This window comes from Salvia splendens, chromosome 1 (assembly GCF_004379255.2).
Source record: "Salvia splendens isolate huo1 chromosome 1, SspV2, whole genome shotgun sequence".
NCBI lineage: Eukaryota > Viridiplantae > Streptophyta > Magnoliopsida > Lamiales > Lamiaceae > Salvia > Salvia splendens.
The window spans coordinates 10,738,793-10,766,025 of NC_056032.1; the positions used below are offsets into that span (position 1 = coordinate 10,738,793).

The window sequence follows — 27,233 nt, forward strand, 5'->3', positions numbered from 1 at the left end:
CGTTTCTTATCCGCCCTCCGTTTCTTATCCGTTCCTTAAATTACTATTCATTCAATTTCATTTTTTATTTTTATTTCCAATCCAATTCAATTAAAACAAACACATTTCATTAAAATTAAAATAACATTACAACATAAAATACAAATACAACTTAAAATTCAAAAAAATAAAAAAAGACATAATTAAAATCCTAAAAAAAATGACATAATTTAAAATACAATTTTATAGAGACATCCTTAAATGTTTTATGTTTCACTTTCGATGTGGGACAAAATCATTCAAGGATGTCTCTATAAAAGAGAAACAACCAAGGATGATTTTATCCCACATCGAAAGTGGAACATAAAACATTCAAGGTTGTCTCTATAAAAGAGAAATAACCAAGAATGAGTTTGTCCCACATCGAAAGTGGAACATAAAACATTCAAGGTTGTATCTATAAAAGAGAAACAACCAAGAATGAGTTTGTCTCACATCGAAAGTGGAACATAAAACATTCAAGGTTGTCTCTATAAAAGAGAAACAACCAAGAATGGTTTCATAAATTCGCAAGTCCATCAAATTTATATGGGATATTACGAATTTCTTGTATTCATTTATTTGTAAAAATTGTTTTTAATTATAAAAACAATTTTTATAAATAAAAGTATTTTTTTTAAAATTTGATTTTTTTTAAAAAAAAATCGAATTATTGCGTCACCGTGGCGACGCCCACTCGCGGGGCAGCGAGTGGGCGTCACGCACGTCGCGGGGAGAGCCACGTCGCCGAAGCGCGTGGCGGCACAGACCGTGCCGCGTCTCGTGCCGACGGCACCCAGGACGGCATGGGCACGGAACCGTGACGAAACGTAGCGCCGCAACGCGGAACGCCCACGGCCCGCGTTGCGGGTGCTCTTATTGCTGTATCACACTATTTTTTTTATTTTAAAGAAATCAAAATTACTTCCTAAAATGATAATTACTGCAGGAGTTACTTCCTAGGAAAAAGTAACCGAATATGTTACGCAAAATATTGCATAATGGAGTGGAAATGATTGAAATCTATCTATACACATATAAGAGCATCAGCAATAACCAATGTTTTAAAAACCGGACCGGCAAGCGAACCGGCGACGTTACTGGTTCACGGTTCAACCGGTCCAACCGGTCGAACCACCGGTCTAACCGTTTTACTGTTGCAAATATATATAAAAATATATTAAGTTTAGTAAATGATTTAAAATTAATAATATATCACAGAACATTAAACCTTATAGACAATTAGTGATGTATAAATATAAATAATATTAAAATTTAGTAAATATATTCAGATATATATTTAATATTAGTTAGTCTAGATAAAATATTTAATATTTCATGTATTAAAATAGATAATGTTTATATTAATTTAAGAAAATTTATTTCGTAAAATAATATATAATTAAATACGAATTAAGTACTTATTAATTAGTTTAGATAAGATTATTCATTAATATCAATAGCTAGAGTATATAAATTAAGTATGTAATATAAAAAAATTATTTATAGTAAATAATGAATCTTATATGATACTAATAATAATATAGGTGGTAAGTAGAGCATCATTAAAATATAAAGGATGATAATTATATATATTATAATTAACAATTATATTAAAGAATAATAAAATTAAAATGAATTATTAGTTTTTGTAGATAAAATTAATGGTTAATGTATAAAAATATTTAATGTTCAAATTGTTCAATGAGCCCATGTGGTGGATTGGTAGAGGTCTTCTTAACTAGAAGAGAGGTCATGAGTTCAACATCTACCAACAACAAATTTTTAAAAAATTTTGAAAAAAAAAATAGAAAACCGGTTTCCGGTTCCCGGTCCAACCGGTCCGACCGGCCAGTTCCACCGGTTCACGGCGGTTCAATGCAGTGGTGGTTTAAAGGGGTGAACCGGACCGGACTATCTACCGGTTCACGGTCCGACCGGTCGAACCGGCCTGTCCGGTCCGGTTTTTAAAACATTGGCAATAACGGATAGGGGTGAGAAAAAAACTGAAAATCTATTATCCGAACCGAACTGAACCGAACCAAACTGAAAATTTGAAATTCGGTTCGGTTTTTTCAGTTTTTCAGTTCGATTCGATTTTAAAATTTTAAAAATTTCAATTTTTCGATTCGGTTCGGAGGATTCTTAAAATTCCGAAAAACCGAATTTTATTTTAATATATATATATTATACTATATATACTTAAAAAAGACTCTGACCCTAATTTCTCTCCTTTAGCTTTCCGCCTCCTTTCCAGAATCTCTCCAAAATTTGAAATCTAGATTCTCCATCTCTTCTCCCATCTCTTCTCCACCTCGTCACCTCGCCTCCATCTATTCTCTACCCCGTCGCCTCCATCTCTTCTCCACCCCGTCGCCTCCATCCTCCAGCCGTGCTCCAGAGTCTAGCCCGTCGCCTCCGGCCTACATGTCGGCGCCCCTCCACCCACGTCTTCAACTTCACGCCCTTACCGGTAACATCCGTCATCCGGCCATCCACGCAGGCGACGCGACTCCAGATCTGGCATCTATCCCTAGATGCTAAATCTCTCCGGCTCTAGCTTAGCAGAATGCTATGTAAATGAAATATATTATGGAAATTAAAAACTTTTGTATCGAAATGTGTACTCTTTTTGTTGAAATTGTGGTAAATTGTTGTTGATGAGTTTACTATTTACCCATTTTGATTTAGATTAGTTAATAATGAAATTTAAATTTTTTGTATTTCAGATTTTGGTTGTTCTTTGTGGATGATAATCAGTATTTCTAATTTTTTGATTTTAGCTTTTTTAGGTTTTTAAAAATCTTATAGAATTTCAGTTTTTCGGTTTTATTCGGTTTTCAGTTTTTCGGTTTCGTTTCGGTTTTAATTTTCAATAAAATTCAGTTTTTCGGTTTGGTTCGGTTCGGTTCTGGCAAAAAACCGAACCGAAACCCGAATGCTCACCCCTAATAACGGATGTCCCGGAGGACGTCGGATCGGCGTGCCGGTCGTCCGTGCGTGACGTCCGTTATTAGGTCGGAAGAAGCGGACGCAGACGTCCCCGGGGGATGTGAGGTATCCGTGGCCATCTGTCGATGTCCGTCGTGACGTCCACTATTGCGGACGTCCCAACAGACGTCCGATTTTTTATTTTTTTTAAACTCTATATATACGGCTTGTTGAACTTCATTTTCATTCGCACCACTTGGGCAGCATAGATTGTATACATTCGGAGTGGAAGAACTGCCCTGCCCCTGGAAATAGGTGTGCACGACCGGCTTCAATGGCAAGAATCTCACGATGTTCCTCGAAGCTGTAGCTGACTACCGGCGATGGATTTGTCATGCGTATTTTGGAGTAGCCGGGTCGAACAACGGCATCAACATCCTCCAGTTATCGCCCCTTTTCAACGAGCAGTGCATGGGCGTCGGTCCGGGCGTCGCTTTCGTAGCCAACGGCAACCGGCACGATATGGACTACTATTTGGCGGATGAGATATGTCCTATGTGGCCCGTCTTTGTGAAGACGATCAGATGCCCTGTAGAAGAAAAGAAGATCTACTTTGTGCAACGTCAGGAGGCATCGCGCAAGGATGTGGAGCGGGCATTTGGTGTGCTACAGGCTCGATGGGCGGCTGTGAAGGGTCTAACACGGCTATGGTATATTGACAGCATCGCTGATGTCATGTACGCATGTATTATCATGCACAACATGATTGTCGAAAATGAAGGTCCAGCACTGACTGATTGGGCCAGTGATGATGTTGATGTTACCGGTCCAAGCCACGGCGTGGCCACCTCCAATGTACGTATGGGGATACCTCTTGGAGACGCCGATCGGGTCCGTGCATTTGCCAACATGAGCCAACAAGAAGCTCATATTCGACTCCAGAATGATATAATTGAAGAGCTATGGACGCGGAGGGGTGCACGTTGATATTTTTATAATGTAATTTGCTTAAATTATTTTTTTTGTTGAATTGTACTTTTTTTATTTAATGAAATTATTATTGCGCTTTCTCTGAACGTATTCGTGTCGAAATTTTAATTCCGTAAATTTGGTGAATTTGGTGAATTTTTATTGTTCTTGTCCATCGGGATGTCCTTGGGGATGTTCGCTATTGTGCAGTGGGATGTCCTTATGACATGACAGTGCAGTAGGATATTCTTATGACATGGCATGAGGTGTTTTTGGGGTGTCTGTCAGGATGTCCGCCGGGATGTCCGTCCTTATTGTGGATGCTCTAAAAAGAGAGTTTTGATTAAACATTATAATTTATTTAAAACTTTTAATAATTTTATAGAGCTTAACAGTTGTATAGATGTGAAGGTTATGATCATTTTTATTTAAGCTGGCGTTACTATTTTATATTTCTAGATGTTTAAATTTCATCAACTAACATTATTTGAAACATTTTATATTTTATATTCCTATGTTCAACATTCAATCTCTTAATTCGTTGTTGTACATTTTTAACTGAATTTGTATCCACACATTTCATCTCTCAGGGCAAGCAACATATTTTACCTCCCTTGCATTCCGATACTATTCCATGGAATCGATTAATTAGTTGTATATGTTGAATCATTGACGTATGTATTTATTGATATAAATCCACAATTTTGTGAGAGTTCGTTAATATTGAACTTGCATATGTGCAAATGGTTGGTGTTTGGTTTGAATGTAAGGGCAATGTGAGACAAGAATCGACTGGGTCTTTTCACGGTGACACATTTTTCTTTGTTTGTAAAAGTTTTTAGTTGGTTGTATTTGTTAAAATTTGGATTCTATTTTATTCTTCTTAATATTTTTGTGTTTTTTTTTACTTCTTTGTTCCTTCAATTGTTATTTGTCACGTCGTGTGTCTTGTTGGGTGCATGAAATATGTTAGAGATTTAAATTCATTTTGTTGATTGAACAATGAATAATCACATATTAAGTGGATGTATGTTAGAAACCAAAGACTCAAGTTTAAAGTATTACAATTTCAAAGTATTACAATTTCATAAGGTTAGAGTTGTTGGTATTATTAGAATTGCAATAACTGAGCTACTCTATCCTCTAATCATTTCTCCATGGGTTATTATTCAACTTGAGAGATCAGTTTGGTTCTTGTAATTTTAATACAAATAGCTCCAACTTTTAGTTCCATAATCTTGGTTCTCCTCAATCCTAATATGCCTTTGTTTCTACTTGATAGACTGATGTTTAACCTTGTGCATAGAACCATGGCTTATTATTCAATTCTATTTTTTAAGGATAAAGTAAATTTTTCTATCGATGATCGATCTATTCAAGTTTGTTATGATCTATTCAAGTTTGTTATTAATGGATCTTTCTTTATTTGATTTGAAGCAAAAGGAGAAAGAGGGTTTGGTGCAAAGAAAATAGGTGAACCACTCGTTCATTTGTAGAGGATTTGGAAAAGATTGTCCAAGTTTCGAGTAAGCGAAGGAAAAGGTCGTTGACAATAGGGGTGGGTCGATACGATATATCGTATCGAAAACGTTGTATCGTATATCGTATCGAAAATATCGATATGAAAGAATTTCATATCGTTATCGTATCGAAAGTTTCGATATATCGAACTTTCGATATGGAGGATATCTATATCGTTATCGTATCGATATTTCTATATATCGTACCGAAATTCGATATATCGAAAATATCGATATATATCGTATATTCGACATATATCGTATATTTGATATAAATGATATATCGTACCGAAATTCGATATATCGAAAATATCGATATATATCGTATATTCGATAAACGATATATCCAAAATATCGATATATATCGTATATTCGATATAAAACGATATATCGCGATATAAGGAAATTCATATCGTTATCGTATCGAAAACTTACGATACAGTATCGTTTCGTATCGAAAATTATGATGTATCGAAAATCCGATAATTTTTCGATATTTTTCAATACGGTATGAGCGATATATCATTTTTTCGATATTTTTCCCCAGCCCTAGTTGACAAGTCTCAATGTCAATGCTGAGAGTAGTGGCCTGGATGTAATTCACTGACCTAACTGATCCCATTATTTATTTAAGACGACATTCTGACGAGCTGTTGATTATTGAGTTGATGATTCATCTATCGTTAATTTTAAGACTGAAATACGTAAATGGTCCTGAACTATATATTTTGCACGCAAATAATACCTAAATTTTAAAAATATCATGGGTAGTCCCTGAACTAAGGTGTAATCACACTTTTTTATACCTTTTCACCATTCATCACAATTTTGCACCAAAAATGCCCCCAAAGACATGAAGGGCATTTATAAACTTTCATATCTAGGTACTGGATTTGATATTTTCTTTAGCAATATGATATTTTCTTATAGTTCGAGTACCTAAAATTATATTATTCATTTCACTTTTTCAATCACTTTGTGTCAGATCTTCTTTCTCTCTCTTTCTCTAAAACTTTTAGAAAGTAAAAAAGATAAAATAAAAAATACTACTATGAAATTCTTAAATATGGATAAAATTTAAAATTATAAATTTAAATATCAAAATAACTTGTAGCTAAATTTAATTTTGATTCTGATACGATTATTTTTTAATATTAAATATTAAAAAATTAGGATTAATTAAAAATTTCATGTTAATTAAAAAAAATTAATTTTAAATATTAAAAAATAAATTAAATCACAATCAAAATTAATTTTTGCTAAAAATTTATAATTTAAATTTTTACAATTAATATATTTAAGAATTTCATACTATTTTTTATTTTAATTTTTTTAAATTCTAAAAGTTTTAGAGAAAGAGAGAAGAAGATCTAACATAAAGTGATTGAAAAGTGAAGTGAATAAGGCCACCCGCAACGCGTCACGCGGGTGGCCCGTGTTCCGTCACGAAGGAACGAGACGGCGCCGTGGCGCGTTGCGGCACCCCGTCTCGTCCCTTGCCCGTTCCCAGCCCGTTCCGCGTTTCATCCCTCCGAGACCCGTTGCGAGACGTCTCGCCACGCGCTCCCGCGACGTGGCGAGCTCCCAGGCCATGCGTGATGCCCACTCGCCGGCCCGCGAGTGAGATTCGTCACCCTGATGCAATAAATCATTTTTTAAAAAAAAACTAATTAAAAATAAAATAAAATAAAAATTGGCAAACAGTAATATTACCGTTTTCTAGCCGTTTTCTATTTTTTTTATTTTTTTACTCTATAAATACTCCTAATTCATCCTCATTTCACACACAACTACACATCTATTCTTCCTAAATTATCTCCATTTCCTCTCTAATTTTCATCTCAAATCATCTCTCTTTTATTCTTTCCCTAAATTTAATCGATCTCATGGATCCGTATGAGCAAATGCGTCGAATAATGGGAGAATCACTTGAAGAAGATCGACGCCGGGAGGCGGAGGAAGCTGCGCCGGCCCAAAGACGGTCTCGGACTTACATCCATCGTAACTGGGAGGAAGCCGCCGCAAGGTTAGTCCGCGACTACTTCTAAGAAAACCCGGTGTGGGGAGATACCTACTTCCGTCTCCGTTTCCGCATGCGGCGACCGCTATTTCTTCACATCGCAAATACATTGGCGGCCCGGGAAGAGTTCTTCCAAGAAAGGTTCGACGCCGTCGGCCGTCCCAGCCACACGACGCTGCAGAAATGTACTGCAGCAATCCGTCAACTTGCGACTGGACAAACGGCGGATGTGTTCGACGAATACCTCCATATTGGAGATAGCACTGGGAGAATGTGCTTGCTCCAATTCTGCAAAGGCGTCCGGGTAGCCTTCACCGAAGAATTTCTCCGGAAGCCAAGCACGACAGATTGCCAGTTTCTGCTCCGCCTTCACGAACAATGCACGGATTCCCCGGAATGCTTGCCAGCGTCGATTGCATGCACTGGCAATGGAGTAGTTGCCCGGTGGCGTGGAGGGGGTCGTACACGAGCGGCCATCGCCGACTACCGGCTATGGATCTAGCATGCGTACTTCGGGGTCCCCGGCTAAAACAACGAGATAAACGTGCACCACCAATCCGACCTTTTCGCCGAAGTTTTGGATGGTAAAGCGCCGGCCATCAACTTCACCGCTAACAATCGGCGTTATAAAATGGGGTACTATGTTGCCGACGACATCTACCCAAAGTGGCCAACCTTCGTGAAGACGTGCACTAGGCCTGTGAACGCAAAGCAGACGCTTTATGCGCAGAAGAAGGAGGCTGCTCGAAAGGATGTGGAGCGGGCGTTTGGGGTTCTCCAAGCGCGCTTCAACATTATCAAAGCCCCGGCTCGTACGTGGTTCATGGAGAGCATGGTCGACATCATGTATACGTGCATAATCTTGCACAACATGATTGTCCAAGACGAAGGACCCGAGGCGGGAAATTGATTCGATCCTGAAGCCCCCGAAAGCTCAACCGCAAGTAGTCCACCTCGAAGTGGAGTGCATCCGTCTATACAAGAACGATTGTCAAATCGGGCAAGGACACGTGACTCTACCACCCACGCCCAACTCCAAGATGATCTAATGGAGCACATTTGGGCAAACTTTGGCGGAGAAAATTAAATTATGTATTTTTTATTTTTTTAGGATTTTTTATTATGTTTTTTTAATTTTTTTCAAATTTTATGTTGTAATGTTATTTTATTTTTAATGAAAAGTGTTTTTTATTAATTGAATTTGGTTGTAAATAAAAATAAAAAATGAAATTGAATGAATAGTAATTTAAGGGACGGTTAAGGGACGGAGGGTTGCAGGTTCCGTCCCTTAGTTAAGGGATTGAGTAAAAAAGTACAATGGGGCCCGCGAATAGTAATTTAAGGGACGGTTTAGTGACAGCGTTGTGGATGGCCTAATATAATTTTAGGCACTCAAACTATAAGGCCATCCGCATCTCTGACTCAATACCGTCTCTTAACCGTCACACCCTTCACTATTCATGGGCCTCACTGCACTTTTTACCCTATCTCTTAACTAAGAGACAGCATCTGCATCCCTCCATCTCTTAACCATCTCATCCCTTAACTATTCATTCAATTTCATTTTATATTTTTATTTCCAACAAATTCAATTAATAAAAACACACTTCATTAAATAAAATAAAATTACAATTTAAAATCCTAAAAAAATAAAAAAAAAACACATAATTAAAATCTTACAAAAAAATAAAAAAAGACATAATTTTAAATACTAGAAATTAAAAATTGCACACTTAAATTATAAAAACTACCCCGCCGGCGAATCATCTCCCAAAGGCGGTGGCGGTGCACCCAAGCTAGATGGAGGCGGAATACCAAGTTAACTTGCCAGATACTCAATGCCGGCAAGATGGGCTTGATATTGCGCAGGCGTCATGCAGGAAGTGTCAGCCATCGTGGCGGTGAAGTACAATGACATTAGGGAGGACGAAGGCCCTTGGGAGCCCGCCTGGCTAGATTCGCTACGACGCCTCCCCCCTCTAGCCGCCTTCGCCACCTTGTTCCCTTGCGGCCGACGACATGTACCGGAGGAGCCCCCTGCATCGGATGTCGGGAACTCAACCTCTTGTGAGGCGTTGCCTTCCCCGCCATCACTTCACGAGTATTGGCCACCCACCGTATGCTTCGTGCGTTTCGAGCTCGAGCTTGTGCTGGAATCGACACCGTCAGCCCACCTATCAAGATGTTTGACCGCCTCCCAAACATCGGGAAATTTGAAATATTTTTTGGTGTCGAATTTAAAGACTCGCAAAGCCACTCTCATAATGTCGGCTCCACTGGCTCCGCTTTGGTATTACTCCGTTTCCCTCTTGCAGATCCCACAAAATCTTTTGACATCTCTGTCGGCTCGCTCAAAATGAGCGTGAAGCATCTTCAGGTTGCGACTGAAGGCCCCCTTCGGCTTTTTTTGCGTTGTATACTTGGGTGACCTTATCCCAAAAACACTTGCAGGTTTGTTGATTCCCGATGATGGGATCGTTCGACGTGCTGATCCAAGCGTCGAAGAGAACCATCGTCTCTGCTAGTGTGTATGGATAACGGCCGCCGTCCTCACGGTCATCCACCGCCTCCGAAGTGTGTTCCTCCGGAATATCCTCTCTAATTTGGGATAATCCCTGCGTTTGCGTGCTCCTTGGACCGGCGGGACGATAGTATGCATCAACTGGAAAAGATGGTGTTTTGTACGCCGGCGTTGACGAGCCTTGGGTGGATGGCGACGAACCGAAAGTACCCAAAACATTGTACATGCCCCCCCAGTCGACAAGCTCGTCGCCCTCGACAAACATTGTACATGCCCCTAGTCGAAAAATGGTCAAAAAACGGTCAATTTTTTTTTTATGTTTCAGATTTAAAAAAATAATTAAAAATAGCCTAAAATCGACGCCCACTCGCAGGCTCTGCGAGTGGGCGTCACGCCCCAACCGCTGCTCGCCTCGTGGCCGACGCGGTGGCGAGACAGCCCGCCAACCACCCCCGGGCTACGAGACGCGACAGAGCACCCGCATCGGTGTCTCGATGTGGTTTCATCTCGCCGGGATGAGACCGAGCCCGCATCGAAACACCGATGCGGGTGCTCTAAGAAAATATCATATTAGGTACTAGAGAGAGAAAGAAAATATCAAATCCAGTACCTAGATTTAAAAGGACAAAAATGTCATTCATGTCTTGGGGGCATTTTGGGTGTCAAATCCAGTACCTTAGTTCAGGGACTATCCATGATATTTTTAAGTTTAGGTACCGTTTGCGTGCAAAACTCATAATTCGGGGACCATTTGCAAAGTTCACTCTAATTTTAATAGAGGAGTCGTGGTTTGCCTTTGTGTTTAGTCTCTGTTGTGATAGAATAGAGCAATTGTGTAATCGAGACAAACAGAAAACCTAAAGAGACACAGAATTTACGTAGTTCACCAACGTTGTGTTGGCTACGTCCACAGGCTGGAAACGGAGAATGGATTGTATTCAGAGTGTTTACAGATTACATAGTTATGTACCCTACTTCTATATAAATAAGCACACAGACATATTCAAGGCACATAATTTACGTAGTTCACCAACGTTGTGTTGGCTACGTCCACAGGCTGGAAACGGAGAATGGATTGTATTCAGAGTGTTTACAGATTACATAGTTATGTACCCTACTTCTATATAAATAAGCACACAGACATATTCAAGGCATACTAACAGTTTATTGCTTTCTTTATGTGGATAAAAAAATGAAAGTCGGGATAAATTTAAATCTTGCAAATTAGATTTGATAATGACCGTATAAAATATAAATGGATTTAAGATTACAAAAGGTTTTGGAAAGTATTTAGATAAATGTAAAAAATCATAATATAATTTCAAAATTATAGGTATACTAAATAGAACCTGATAATTGCGCCATTATATGTAGAAATTAGTAGTATGAAATAAAATGTGGTAGTTATACAAAATATATTCAACATGACCAAATACACTCCGGAAATAACTTAAATCGTGCAAAACAATAAAGAAAGTCAAGTAGTACTACTAGCTTTTTTAGAATGCCAAAGCAAATGAATCCATATCTATATATCGTGAAAAAAATATCTCTAGTATAAGCAGGATATTATTAGCGTGTTTAAATCTTATCGTGAAACTCGTAAATATATAGTATTACTCTATTAGTTTTTTGCACTTATTTTTAAAAAAATAATAATAAATAGTTAAAATGAAGAAAGTCAAGTAAAGGAGACTCAATTATAGTGTAACAAGTGAAAAAAAGTGACTCATTTAACAACCAAGAGAATACAATTATTGAGAAAAATGAACAGACACTGCTATAGTGAAAAGAAAATTACTAGAGTCCCTCAAAAAAGAAAAGATCAATGTTCCGGAATATAATCCTTATTAAATGATTGGGCATCTTTATTTTAGCAATCAAAGTAGAGTAACATTTCAACCTAAATTTCAAAAACTTGTTTCGGATGCAGAGTCAATTTGAGTAGACAATACATTCAAGCATACTCAAATTTACGGATATTTTAATAGTTGAACTCGTGGTATAATGATATGGATAACATCAAGACTCTTTTGACACACATAAATCTCAATTGAAACCTCATTTTTCAAATATTTATGTTGCAGAGTATGAGTAAAACAAAACACCAACAATTTAGCAGCACATAGCATTTCATAAATTCCAACCAAAATAATCAAATATTAACTCCATTTACACGAGGCGCCCTCCATCACCTAATTGTACAAAAAAATTGTGCGGTCCAACAATATAAAATCAGTTTAAATAAATTCAACAGAACCTCTGGCGTTTGGGGAACCGGAAGCCGCCGCCGCCGCCGCTGCTACTTACCGCGGCAGACGGTATCAAAGAAGCATTGGCCCCATAATCCAAACCACCAAAATTCGAGACAATCGAACCACTCACCACCTGCTGCCGTTTGATAGCCATCGGCGGTATCTGAAACGGCTGCATCTGCGGCGGGTTGCGCCACCGCGGCAGCGGCCCCGCCACCATCAGCGTCTGCAGCAGCGGCTCTGCCTGGAGAACCGCCTGCAGCAGCATCCCCTTCCGCGGCAGCACTCTCCCCCTCGAGAGGTTATCGATAATCATCGACCCCCGATCCACCACGGGATCTACTTGGACGATCGCCGGCGAAGAAACGGCGGCGGGAGAGTGATAATTGTGCGTGTCGGTGAAGCTGTTGGATTCGGTTATGCTCGAATTCGCCTTGGCCGCCGGCTTCAGCAGAGAGGTGTCGCCGCCGGCTTGGAAATAGGGGGAAGAGATTGCGGTGGCGCTGATGAGTTTGTCGAGCTGCCTCCTAGCTTCGTCTCGCTCTTCGATGGCGCATTTCAAGAGCTGGATCAGTTGATTCACGTATTCTTTGTTCTTCTGCATTTCTTCCATCGCTTCAGATTTCAGCTTCTCCAGTTCCAGGCTCGTGTACAGCAGCTTCTGCCCCAATTCATCCATTTCTCCGTCCTGATTTTACAATTCTTATTGTTATTGCATTTTATACTTTTTTGAGATATAAAATAAAGAGATTAACTAGAAATGAAAGATCCATACCTCTGCATAACTCCAAAGAGAAGCCATCTCTCCCATTCTCCACAATTTTGAATTTCTATATATCTTACGAAATGAAATGTTGCACAAGAAAACAACCTTTATAGGAGGGATGAGAGACAAATTATTTGATGGTTATATAGAATGGAAGGAGCAATAAAAGACAAGAAGAAATCAGCAAGAAACTTTACTGAATAAAAACAACCTATTCAATTCACATATTCAAAATCATAATTGTGAACCAGAAAAAAAAAATAGGAAATGGGTATTATCTATGGAATCCATGGACCTTCCAAAAGAAAAAGGTCTTCTCTTACCTTAATTATATTAATTAATAAAACATACCCCTCCCATTATTAAATGTGGCTATTTTGTTAGGATGTTCAAATAGTATAATATTCTCTTAAAATAAAGGTGCATGTAGCCTTCCTGGACAAAAAAGGTTCCTTTAATTAGCATTTCAAAATTTTATTTTGAGAAGTTATACAGGGGAACATGGTCAGTAATTACTTATAGTTGAGTATTAATAGTAACAAATTCTGTGTGAATATTAATTTTGTAGTATTATTATATTTCTATGATCTAGATATGCTTTAATAATTCGCCCTTGACAAATAGCTCTTGTTTTATTTGGAGCCTCTCAATGGTAATTGTAAAAGCAAGTTGATAATTACGCGGTTTTGTTAGTTAAGAAAAGTAGAGTATCATTGAACTTATTTTTTTATATATTTTACTGTTTCTTAATTAGAATATAGTCTTTCTTTTGAACTTTTTACTGTTCGTTTTTCCCTCTCTTGTCCAGTGGTTAAAATTAGGGTTTCACTTTCATCATTGACGGCATTTTCAAGACCTTCATCACTTTGAAATTTTCTATATAAAAAAACTCCACTACATTGTCACTCGTATTTATAAAAATAATTTTAAAATTCAATAGGACTGCTCGTTTTTTAAGATTATATCTCATAATATGTATTATGTTTGGTTCATATGATTGAATCTCACAATTTAATTCTAAATACATAATCATATGATATTAGTCATAATTATTTATCTCCAACAAAAAATGTCACAATTTAATCCTGAATAGATTATCATGTCAAGCGTATGACACCGATATAAAGGGCGATAATTATATCTAGCCAGATCTCCTAGATATAACTTTTTTAACGCATCCATGACTAATTAATATGGCGGACAATGTTGTTTCTGTAACTTCTAGAATTATATTTAAATTGTTCATGATTATAGTATTATTTTTTACTATTAGTTGACAATATAAATAACTTCTCTAAGTTAATCTTTTGGCGAATTCTCCATGAAACTGATTCGAATTTTATTTATGGCAATGTTTTGGCAGCTCTGCTGTCATTAAAAGTACAATTTATATATAGCGACATTTTATGACTTTGGCAAGTTCATAATATACTTTCCATTTAATACAAATATGTAATTAAGGCTAAATAATCTTTTATAAAACTTAGCGGATATAAATTTGGTTATTCGCCCATAGGAATCAGATAACACGGTTTTAGTTTACAGCTCAATCATTATAAATAATTTTGATTTTAATACTCCTATACAAGTGCAATAAGAAGGCGTGCATTGACTTCGACTAGCGCAGGGTATTCAGTCAGTTCAGTTCTAACCGAACCGAATACCCAGTTAACCGAAATCAAAAGGAACCGAAACTGAAGCACCGAACCGAAACCGAATTTGCCTCGGTTCAGTTCGGTCCCGGTTAACCGAACCGGAACCAAAATTAAAAAAAAAAAAGTGATTTAGAAATTAAACTTTAATTCTTCATTAATTGATCATTTGTTAATGGAATGGGTTGATAATAAAGATCAAGTCAATTAATTTGATTTGTTTTTCTTTTCCGAATTCTCCTATTTGAAGATTCCCCATTTTGCGGAATTAATATTTTTTTTAAAAAAACACCCATTGTGGGCTGGAGGTTTAGGCAGACCTTCAACCCGTAAATAATATTACAATGTAATGTTCCAAAAACATGATCTTAGCCCAAAAGTGACTAAGATCTAAACAAGAACACGAGGATGCAAAGTAGAGGTCCCACAAGACGAGATCCTCCGTGTTATCAAGTGGAAACAGATAACTAAATACATAATAAGAAAGAACCGAAATTATCAAAACCAACCACCAAAAAGCTAGATCAACCCACATTAATATGTTTAATAGTTTCGTGTTGTGTTCGTATAAAATTTGCAATGATTACGGCAATTATATAGGAAGGAGAACTTGATCTTAATTTAGTTGGAGAATGAATAAACAATTAAATTGGTAAATATCAAACAATACACAAGCTTTCAAATATCGATGTGTAGCATTAAAAGGGTGTAACTATCCAAATATTTGAAGATTATGAATTTGTTACTATGATTGTTACGAAAATTTGAAGGAACAATTATGATAAGTAGTAAATGTGTAGGATTTTGACCCATCATCACTTGATCAGGTCGGTGAGAAAAGTCCAACTCAAAAACCAACAATTCAAACTTTATGTATGTATTTTATATTAGAAATTAAAAAAAAATAAAAACAACCTATAACTTGCTTAATCTAACAAAACAAAAAAGTCAACCTGCTAAATCCAAAATTGAAATATTTATAAAAGTAAACAACTACAATATCAAAGCTTCCGAAACAACAAGATCAATCAATCAAAGTATACAATCTACTTATAATATGCTTAATCCAAAAGTTGAAATATTCAAAAAGTAAACAACTCCAAGTTCAAAAATTCCAAAAAAACAATATCAATCCATCAAAGTTTACAACCTACTCAATTCAACAACCATTCAAAGTTCAAATATTAAAAAAAACTCCAAGTTCAATATTTTCAAATTCCAAAATAAATGCACGATAAATTTAACTTTCATCATGATCACTTGAATAAGTTCTTTCATATTCTCCTAATTCTGCATCGTTCAATGGCCACGTCACTTTGCCATCGTTATGGAGTGCCCCCACGCTATAAAAAATAATGAAGTGAAGAAAATGAGTTCAAAATAAAGAATAAATAAATATATTAGTAAATAGCAATGAATTACTCACTTTCATAGTATTGCTTTTTCAAAAATGGTATTGGTTCTTCTTCTTCTTCTTCTTCTTCTTCTTCCATGAGATCGGCAGAACTAGAACTAGACCTCAACCAATCCTCAGAGCATATCAAAGCTTCTACCATTTCCGGTGCCAAAGAGTTTCTAAATATCGACAGCACACCCCCTAGACATCACCAAACCGAACCGGCCCGGCTGAACCGGCCCGGAACCGTCACCGGCGGTTCCGAACCGGAACCGGAACCGTCGGCGGCGGTTCCGAACCGTGACCGGAACCGGCGGTTCCGACGGGCCGGTTCAGGTTCATGAAATTTGCGAACCGTAACCGGCGGTTCCGAACCGCCGGTTTTCACCGGAACCGGCGGTTCCGAACCGGCGGTTCACCGGTTCCGACACCTTTTCAGGCTACCACCGGCCTAGACGTAGCCTTTTCAGAAACCGGGTCAGAAACCGCCGGTTTTTGTCAGAAAACCGTTGACGAAACCGGCGGTTTCTGACCAAAAACCGGCGGTTCAACGAGTAAACCGGCGGTTCCGGCGGTAAACCGGCGGTTCCGCCGGATTTCAAAAATTTGAAATTTTTTCTTTTTTTTTTCTTTTTTTAATCACATTTTTCCCCTATAAATAACCCCCTCATCTTCATTTTCTACTTACCCCATTCTTGTGTTGATAAGAATTTCTCTCTCAATCTCAATTTCTCTATTCTCCATCCTCTTTCTCTCAAGTTGTTTACGTTATTTGCGCTCATAATTTACTCACGTTGTTCTTGTTTACGTTAATATCACATAAACACTACTCTCTATTCTCTACTTCCAATTTCCATAATGTCATGTCTTCATCTCGTCGTGGTGGTGATCGGGGCAAGGGAATTGCCCAAGATCAAAGTGACTCTCGTCGTCGTCGTGCCCCTTCTAGAGCACAAGTTGCGGAGGAGGTGGGAAGGCGAGCCGCTCTTCGATTACAAGTAAGTTCTAAACTTCTAAATTAAATGTTTTACTATGTTAATATGTTATAATAAGTTTTAATATGTTAGTAGTTTTTTAATATGTTTTATTATGTTATATATATAAGTTTTAATATGTTAGTAAGTTTTAATATGTTTTAATATGTTATATGATAAGTCTTTAATTTGAGAGCACCATTTGGTATACTTGCTCGGAAAAAGATTATGTGCGGACTACCGCCTTTTCTTATATCCTTGTGCAAGATGGCCTATTGTGGAATGCCTCAGCGTCGTCCTTCCTTTGATTTATATGTTATAAGTTTTAATATGTTTTAGTAAGTTTTAATATGTTAATATGTTTTAATATGTTTTAATATGTTTTAGTAAGTTTTATATGTTTTAATATGTTTTAGTAAGTTTTAATATGTTTTAATATGTTATATGATAAGTCTTTAATTTGAGAGCACCATTTGGTATACTTGCTCGGAAAAAGATTATGTGCGGACTACCGCCTTTTCTTATATCCTTGTGCAAGATGGCCTATTGTGGAATGCCTCAGCGTGGTCCTTCCTTTGATTTATATGTTATAAGTTTTAATATGTTTTAGTAAGTTTTAATATGTTAATATGTTTTAATATGTTTTAGTAAGTTTTAATATGTTTTAGTAAGTTTTATATGTTTTAATATGTTTTAGTAAGTTTTAATATGTTTTAATATGTTATATGATATGTTTTAATGTGTATAATTCTCGTAGGAGGAAGAAGATCGAAATGCGGCCTTGTTACTTGCCACCCTCGGCGACGAAGAGCCACATTCGGATTCGCGTTTCGAATACGATGTGAATCTATCATCGGACGAAGGCGACGATGGATCGCATCAATTCCCACCTTCTAGCGCCGGCCAAGTTGGCGAAAATGACGAGGAGGCCGAAGCTCCTCCTCCTTCCGGGAGACAAAAGAAGAAGATGCCTCCAAAGTTGAAATCCGACATCTTCACCAAACATTACAAGAAGGTCCCGGTGGTAATTTCTAATCCTGATGATTCGACCACTACCGTGGAGACAGGCGAGTTCAAAGCTTATTGCAACTATTGCGATAAAGTCTATCCATTTGTAATCGGTGGGGGATATGGTACTCTCACACGCCATTTGAAGGCAAAACACCCCGTGGAATTTGGGCATTCTAGATCCCAAACCCAAATCAACTTCCCCGCCGGCTCATCGTCTCAAACAGGTACGCCACTATTTAAATACGATCCCAAAAATACTACCGATACCATGGTAAGATGGGCGGCAATGAAACATTTGCCGTTCAATTTTTTTAATGACAGAAAATATGAAATGACTATGCAACAAGCTTTTAATGTTGCTGCAAAAAGAATTCCCCCCTCTACTGCTCAAAGATCTAACAACCGGCAGTATTTTGAAAAAAAAATGGAAATTGCAAAGAGTCTATCCACCTTGGGGCACAAAGTTAATATTTGCTCCGATGTGTGGACGGATTCTTTCCAACGAAATTCTTACATGGGTATTTCTTGTCATTTTATAGACAATAGTTGGTCTTTAAATAAACGTTTGATTGGTTTTAGACAATTTCCTTCCCCACACACCGCACAAGCAATTGCTTCTTTAATTATTCAAGTTTTGAATGAGTATGAGTTATGCAACAAGATATTTTCGGTTGGTTTTGATAACGCAACCGCCAACACCGCAAGTATATCCGATTTAATTGCGGCTTGCTCCCCGGTGATAAGTGGTAAGTATTTTCATCAACGATGTATTTGTCATATTTTAAACTTATGTGTACAAGATGCTTTGTCTTTATGGCAAAGACATATTCAACCTATTACTACAGCTGTATCCTTGATCCACTGGAAGCCTCAAATTGGCAAGGCGTGGAAGAAGTATTGCCACTCGAAGAAAATAAGGTACACAAAGTTTACTTTAGACGTTTCTACTAGATGGAACTCTACATATGACATGTTGCAATCTACAATGGAGCATATAGACTATTTAGTTGATTTTTATAGAACTTACCCTGTTGATGATTTATATCTAACATCTTCTTGTTGGGAACAAAGCCTGAGTTTATTTAAATTATTCAAAAATTTTCGAAGTGCAACTATGGAGTTATCGGGTGTGTATTATTGCACATCCGTTCGTGTTTTAGAACATTGCATGATCATATCACTTGGTTTTAAAACTGCAATGAAAAATTCCGCAAACAATCTTGAGCTTATGTGTGTTTTATATTACATGGTTGAAAAATGGCTCAAGTATTTCAATGAGATCCCAACAGTTTTTTTGCTTGCCAAAGTTTTGGATCCAAAGTGGAAACTAGTTGGTACTTTCAAAATTTTAGAATTTTATTACAACAGTTTAGCTTCTATTGATTTTGAACCACTCCGAGCTTTGCAAACTGACGACGACGACAACTACATAAACCTTGCCCAAACATTCCAAATAAACCTCCCCCACCTCCCAAGCCTCCAAAGAAATTTTGAGTTCGACTTGCGGTCTCTCTTTCACGATTACGAAGTCAAGTACAACACTACCCACCAAGTTCGACCTAGACCCCCCCGTCAAACACAGAACTTTGGCTTCTTCCAAGTTGATGACCCCGACACCCAATCCCAATTGGCGGACCTATACGCCTTCAGCAGCGGAGGAAGGACGGCACATTCGGTAAGTGAGTTAGATTTATATTTAGACTCACACTTTTCATTCAATGAGGAAGAAGGAGGTCCCGTTCCCCAACAAATCGACGTCCTAGATTGGTGGTCTTCACACGAGAAAGATTTTCCCATCCTTGCATCAATGGCCAAGGAGATCTTTTCGGTTCCGGCTTCCACTGTCGCCGTCGAGTCCGCCTTTAGTGTTGGAGGCAACGTCTTGGACGACCGAAGAAGTAGGCTCACCGGACAAAACATGGAAGCCACCATGTTACTTGATGATTGGTGCTCCGCCGAAATTAGAGACCAAGAACCGGATTGGGACAAACTAGTAGTACAACCCGACCAAGACTACTTCCCCGACGAAGAAGAGTAGGCGCCAATACTTCCGATCAAGCCAAATAGGTAAGCAAGGTAAGAGAACTACGTGGACTTTGATTCCAAAATGCAATTGAGCATTGAGGATACGTAGGCATCTCAACTTATATTTCAACTTAAATTTTAAATTTAAGTTTAAATTTAAGTTGAGCTCAAGTCCTTTTCCTTTATTTCTTTTTTCTCCCCTTTATTTCGAATATGTAATTTTGTAAATTGTAATGAAGACTTTAAGTCTTTTGTAATTTATAATTTTGAAGTTGTAATTTCTAATTTTTATGTTGTAATTTGTAAATTTTAACTTGTAATTTGTAATTTTAAAGTTGTAATTTGTAATTTTGAAGTTGTAATTTGTATCAATAAAATTACATTTGTACATCGCTTCATTCTAATGTTATTTACGCAAGTTTTTTTACATTTTAAACTTGAATTACAATTTACAAAATGCAAAAAAAAAAAAAAAAAATCAAAACGAACCGCCGAACCGGCCGAACCGGCCCGGAACCGGCCAATCACCGGCGGTTCCACGGTTCACTTGAACCGGCGGTTCCACGGTTCACGAACCGGAACCGCCACACCTTGGCCGGGCCGGTTCAGGTTCATCAATTTATTGAACCGGAACCGGCGGTTCCGAACCGTGAACCGCCGGTTCCGGAACCGTGGTGACGTCTAACACCCCCCATGCTGAATGCCGACTCAGAAGCAACGCTTGATATAGGAATAGCAAGGATATCTTTAGCATCTCTGATAGAATAGGATAGGAAATACCGTATGTCTTCCACCACATAAGAATGTCAAAATCATCATCTTCATTGACCATGTATTGCCTCTCTGCGAAGTAACGAATGAGCTCTGAGCTTCCATCTTCATCATCATCATCCTCACTAGCAACACAGAGAATGTTACAAGAACTTCTACCAAGAAATTGCAGATTAGTCGATCTATTCGACATTTGGCTAGCTAAGCTGTTTGTGGTTGTGTTTTGGCAGCCACTGGAGTGAATTTTCTCTTGTACAACTCAAATAAGTCAAAGACTGACTTTCTCAACTCTTCTGCCAACTTATTTGCCCGTGCGTCACCATACAACGTCTTCAAACAATGTTGCACATGCTTCATCTTTGTCTAGGATCTAGCATTGCAGCAATGTACAGAATTTTGTTCATATTTGGATTAAGCTCATCTCCCTCTAACCAATACTTACCAAGTTTTTCCATCATCTTCTTGGCCATGTGTCTAATCTCAACATCTTCATCATCCTCCAACCTTTTTATGATAAGGAATATGTCACACATCTCCATTAAAAATGAAAATGATGTGGCATACGTGGTGCCAGAGACGAGACGAGTCATAACATAAAATGATTGGAGAAAACTACACATCTTCCTCACTTCAATCCAATCTTCTTCTCTAGGTACGCTAACTGTGAGGTCGTTGTGTTTCAGGTTTCTCAAATCCCTACCAAACTGGGGAGTGACGTTACTGAACAGCTTCATAACCGGCTTATATGGCAATACCGCCTCGAGCATTAAGTAAGTCGAGTTCCTTCTAGTAGGTACATCTTGACATAATAATTTTTTGGTATCAACCTTACATACCTTGGCAATATTCTTGAAGGTCTTAGACCTTGTTGATGAGCCATTTATCCATTTCACGGCTTCTCTAACTCGTACAACAGCCAAGTTAAGTATGTGTGCAACACACCTCTGATGAAAATATTGCCCATTGGAAACAAGCATGCCTCTCGCATTGATGGTGGACTTCATTTCCTTGATTGCTACACTATTGTTTTTAGCATTGTCCATGGTGCAACAAAAAAGCCTCTGAATGCCCCAGTTCGTAAGAGCCTTTATCAACACCTTAGCAATATCATCCCCCTTATGACTAGTAATGTCAAAGAAGCTGATTACTTTCTTGTGCAGCCTCCATTCCTTGTCGATGAAATGTGATGTAACACAAATAAAGCTTTTGTTATTGACTCCAGTCCAACAGTCAATGGTAATTGATACTCTACTCATGCCTGGTCTAGAGAAAACCACTTTCAATAGTTCCATCTCCTCTAGAGACACCTTCACACAATCCGATCTTACCGTGTATCTGCTCGGGATATTAAAGCTTGGTAACATATCTCAGCAGAATTAACGAAGTCCATCTCGTTTCACCAATTTGAACGGTTGTTCATCAAGAACAATCATCCTGCATAATGCGTATCTGCCCCTTTCTTGGATGTCTTGCTGCAATTCATCTTGGCCGAGTGGTGTTTGATTCTTTTCCGCTTCATTTTTCTTCAAACATGAAGCATGATGCTTCCACATAGCGGATGTGCCATTGTTCTTCGGATCAGCACATATCGTATTTCCACTCAGTTTTGCATTCCCTTTTTGAATTGAATCTTCAACCACTCTATCAAACTTTTTCCATATATCCGACCTCACTACGTGTTTGCGCTTTTTTTATGCTGGCGGCGCCATTCCCTCTCCCTCTTCCTTTCCCTCGAGCCCTAGTTCTTCAACTTCAATATCTTCAAGCATATTTTCATGGATTGGCTTATTGCTCCCTATGTCTTGGGTAGAAGACTCTGAATTTGACATCTTCAACTAAAACTCTACAAGTCTGCACAAAGATAAGTAGATAACTGTTACAAATCTGACCTAGTATGATATTAATAAAAAAATAGAATAATTCAAAACAGTTACACTGATCCTTGAAAAATAACATGTATTGCAGCATAATAAACATACATGCAGCAGATATAGATGAACAAAGAAGTAACAGAAGGATGCTCCATATAATTCAAGGTAAAACACCGAAGCAAAACTAACTTTCTTGCAATAGATAATTCTGGAAAAAACAGAATAAAAAACTAACAGTGAGGAATAATGCAAACAATTAATTCTCGACCCCTTTTCAATTCTGGCAAACAGAATAAAAAACTAACAGCAGATAATTCTTGCAATAGTGAGGAAGAATGCAAACAATTAATAAGTCCCATAATCAATCCAAATCAAGTCCTACTATTCTCGGCCCCTTTTCAATTACCAAACTTAGGATTTAATTTCATTATACTCTATCCGACCCGATAACCGATATTGGCAATTCTCGGTTAACCGATGACCGAATTACCTGCCCTAGGTGGCGGAGCGTGGCGGAGGAGTTGAGAAAATAGTTGGCGGAGGCGGATGAAAAGAGATTTAGGGGTTTAGCCGTTTAGGGTTCTGATTATTTGGATTTAGGGCTCATTAGTATTTTTTTAAAATTTAATCCTATTTAATTGGTTCCAATGGTTAATCGGTTATTACTCGTCGGTTATCGGTTCCAAACCGATAACCGATCAATGCCTAAATCCGGAACGACACCGACCCGATAACCGCTATTGGCGGTTCTCGGTTAACCGAAATTATTATTTTTCGGTTCGGTCATCGGTTAACCGACTAACCGATGACCGAATTACCTGCACTAACTTCGACGGTTAACACATTAAAAACAATATAGTATAATATTTTGTTTTAAAAATAATACATCAATCTTTTTTATATTTTATTTTTTTAATATTTGCGACAGTTGTACCATTTTTCATACGCTAGTTTGCAATAAGAAATAAAACGCATATAATTTATATAAATGCAATACGATTCGTTGGTCGTGATTCGTGAAGTGATTCAGAATTTCAGATTGTTTACTTTTTTAGTAATACAATAGATTTGGTTAATGAAGGAAAATATGTATTGCCACTTTCATAGATGAGCAAGTTTAACAACTTCATCCACACCACCATGTGTGAATTTTGTATTTGATTCAAAAAAACTAAACTACTCATAATTTTGACCGACAGAAGTCAATATTTATTTTTTGGCTTTTAAAAAAAATATTTTCCATTTTTTCTTTATAATACTGTCGAAATTTTAGTGATTTAAAAAAAAAAGCCCCAAAGAGAAATTTCTTTCAATTTTGTTTAAGGGAGACTGTTGATGTCTTAAAAGTTGCACGAACTTATTTACGTGTATGCATAAAAGTATCATAATTTTTCTTTAAAAAATCGTAAAGGTATCATAAACATTATTGAAAACACACATCAAATAAAAAGATCGTCGCAAAAACTTCGAAGGTAATTTATTGATAGAAACACCTAAAACTTTGAAGTAAAGTGGCTAAAAGAGAAGGATGAAGTTGCAATTCGTGTTTATTGAACTTCAAAATTGTATGATAAATCATTGAAATTTCAATTTTGTAATTGTTCTTAAGCCTACAATGTATTCTCATAATAGTGCGCTACTATGCAAGTGTTTGTTATCAATATTACTTACTCCCTCGTCCACGAAAAATAGCCTCATTTTGTTATTTCGAAATATTCACAAAAAATAGCTCTATTTCTATAAATGGAAAGCTTGTCTAATTCTCTCTCAACTTTACCATTTTTTCTCCTCTCTTCCGTACTTACTTTTTCACCATATCTCTCTTACTTTACCTACTTTTGTATTTCAAGTTTTAACTTAGAAATGCTTTTAATTTAAAAAAATTATTTTGACATATTTCTTCATCGTTTAATTGATCAATTTCATCGTGAATTTATCTAATTAAATATGTCTAAAAAATTATTGAAATTATACACTCCTTCCTATGTGCTAAGAAAGTTGGGTCGCTTCTTTTTTTTTGCACTCGTTTTGAAAAAAAATGTAATAATAAAGAGCTAAAATTGATAAATTGTAAAGTAAAAGTGAGAATAACGTAGAGAAGAGTATTCTCTATATTATTCTCTCTTTTTAATTTACAATTTATCCATTTTAACTATTTATTTATAATTTTTTAAAAATGAATGCCAAAAAAAACGACTCAATTTGCTTGGGACAAAAGGAATTTATAGTATGAGTAAGATTTTGAAGGATTAATAACAATTATGGATAAGTGAAAAAAATATTATGTGTGGACACCTACAAAGAAAAGAGAAGCTAAGGATATTTTATCATTCAATTAAGGGTTCTATTTTGTATCCTTAAATACAACACCTGCACTTTAAAAAACTGTCTTCATTTTTAGTGACCCAACTAAATGACGTAAATAAAAGTGTCTTAAAAAATAAAAGATTAAGGGTGTAGTGGATAATTGTGTCAACTTAAGGGCACTTTTATCTGCCCTCAAAATGTTTACCATCTTTTACGATTTTCCAACACGAGTAATTTTGACTCTAATTTTGTATCCTTGTAAGACGATTTTTTGCAATGGGAGTAGTTTTTTTTTTGTACTGTGATGCTTAGTCGGTAAATATAGCAATTATATGATAGTCCGTCTGTCGTTTTTCCCGATATTGGCGGCTCTTTCAACATCGACACTACTTGTAATAATAACCGCTGACAATTCTTTTATTTTTATCACTCATCCTATAATTCTCTCTCCCTTTCGCATTATCTATCAGGGTCTTATATCGCTAATGTTGCAACTACTTCCAACGACACTGACATTGATCTTAAATTTGAACACTCGATCTTAAAATCTTGGCTCTGTCACTATTGTCTATTAACACGTGTTGGGTCTCATGTTGAAGGAATATGATTGATGAACTAGTACTGTATTTCCAAATGAGATTCATTATAATATAATGTTTCATTAGGTTTATATTTTAGACATATATATCCAAAAAAATGAAAGAAAAATAAGTCGAGTCAGACAAAGAGCGTGAACATGGATGACATATTTAAAAAAAAAACATGGATGACATATTTCAGTGGATAAACTATAGTACATTATTTGTTTATTTAATTTAATTTAATTAGAAGTACTTTATCCCGACAAGCCGTTTCCATTAGATTTTTATGGTCATTTAATAAAATTCTCTAATTACATACTTTTATAATACGGGTAGTTGTGAAATTTAAAATTTGTGTTATGCATGGCTAATGTACAATGTATCTAGCGGCTTTCTCTCTCTTCATCCAACTGTTTGAGCAGCACGATTGCGTCGTGTGTGTACATGCATTCCACACATTACCTATTACTATTCAACATTTCATCCTAGGTATCTAGATCTTCACGTATATATTTATTCCTCATAAAATATGAAAAATGCAACATCCATCCTTTATAAATAAAAAAAATATGTATATCGAGGAAATGGTATATATAGGTCAAATAATTTATAACTTTAATTAGGAGTATATTTTATTAATTAATAAAATACTGTTTTTAAGATGTTAATTATTTTAGCCAGAATCTTTTGAATTAAATCTGTGCTTATAAGCCTTTGGATTGAGAATTTAATTTAATGCCCTAACTCTTTTTTTTTTAATGCCCTAACTTAGCTCATGAGGGTCGTAATATAGGTGATAATAATTTGTATTGACGTATAAGTACTAATTAACCTGAGATGCTTGTATAATTATTCCTTGGCGAAGACAGCCAAATATAAACAAATGTCTTCTATAATCTCCATAAATGCGACTCCAAGGATGGAATTTCGCCGTAAAATTCAATCCAAAAGTATAATACATACATTAGGACACAATTATCACGACTAAGATAGATTTTCTCATTGAAATAATAAATATAGCCTCGATTGTCACAAATCGGCACATAATCACATTTTAAGCAGGAAAAAACGCATGCTATATAACCAATCTATAAAATTTATTATGACTTTACACTCCCTAAATACATTATTATCACTTGTATGTATTACAATTTCATTGACCCAAGATACGTGTAACGTACTCTATCGCAGGCAAAAACAAACAAACGACTACCAAAGATTCTTCAGAGAGAAGGGTATATTTTCAATCTATATATACGATTACTACGCATTATATCGAAGACACCAGACATAGTAATTTAAGAGCATCCGTAGCGGTGACGGACACACGTCCGTCCGTCCGTGTCAGCGGTGCGGCACCGCCTAGAGGTGCCCACGGTTCCGGAACCAACGGTTCCGGTTTTGGAAATTGTCGAACCGGAACCGAACCGCGAGGGTGTTTCGCGGTTACGGTTCCGGTTTCAAAACCACCGGTTTCGGTTTCGGTTCCGAACCGGTGGTTTTTTTACGGTTTCTCATGGTTCCAAACCGTCTGTTTTTTGCGGTTCCGGCTTGGTTTCACGATTTTCCGGAGGTTTTTCACGGTTCCGGTTTGGAATCGCCCGGAACCGGCGGTTCAGCACGGTTTCGGTTTGAATAGTTTTGA

General features: G+C 37.0%; 1 protein-coding gene across 1 annotated transcript; it reads right to left on the reverse strand.

Moving 5' to 3' along the window:
• Positions 1 to 12,093: 12,093 nt before the first annotated feature.
• On the reverse strand, positions 12,094 to 13,172 carry LOC121803640. Its single transcript, XM_042203276.1, has 2 exons — positions 13,010 to 13,172; positions 12,094 to 12,922 (listed from the first exon to the last, which is right to left on the reverse strand). Exons 1-2 carry the CDS (start codon positions 13,043 to 13,045, stop codon positions 12,230 to 12,232), a joined length of 729 nt encoding a protein of 242 aa, XP_042059210.1. The 5' UTR covers positions 13,046 to 13,172; the 3' UTR covers positions 12,094 to 12,229.
• Between the last annotated feature and the right edge of the window lie 14,061 nt (positions 13,173 to 27,233).

Coding starts and splice junctions, on each gene's coding strand:
- LOC121803640 (XM_042203276.1), bottom strand. CDS start 13,045: ATGGGAGAGATGGCTTCTCTTTGGAGTTATGCAGAG. Junction 12,923..13,009: donor CTCTTTGGAGTTATGCAGAG/GTATGGATCTTT, acceptor TTGTAAAATCAG/GACGGAGAAATGGATGAATT.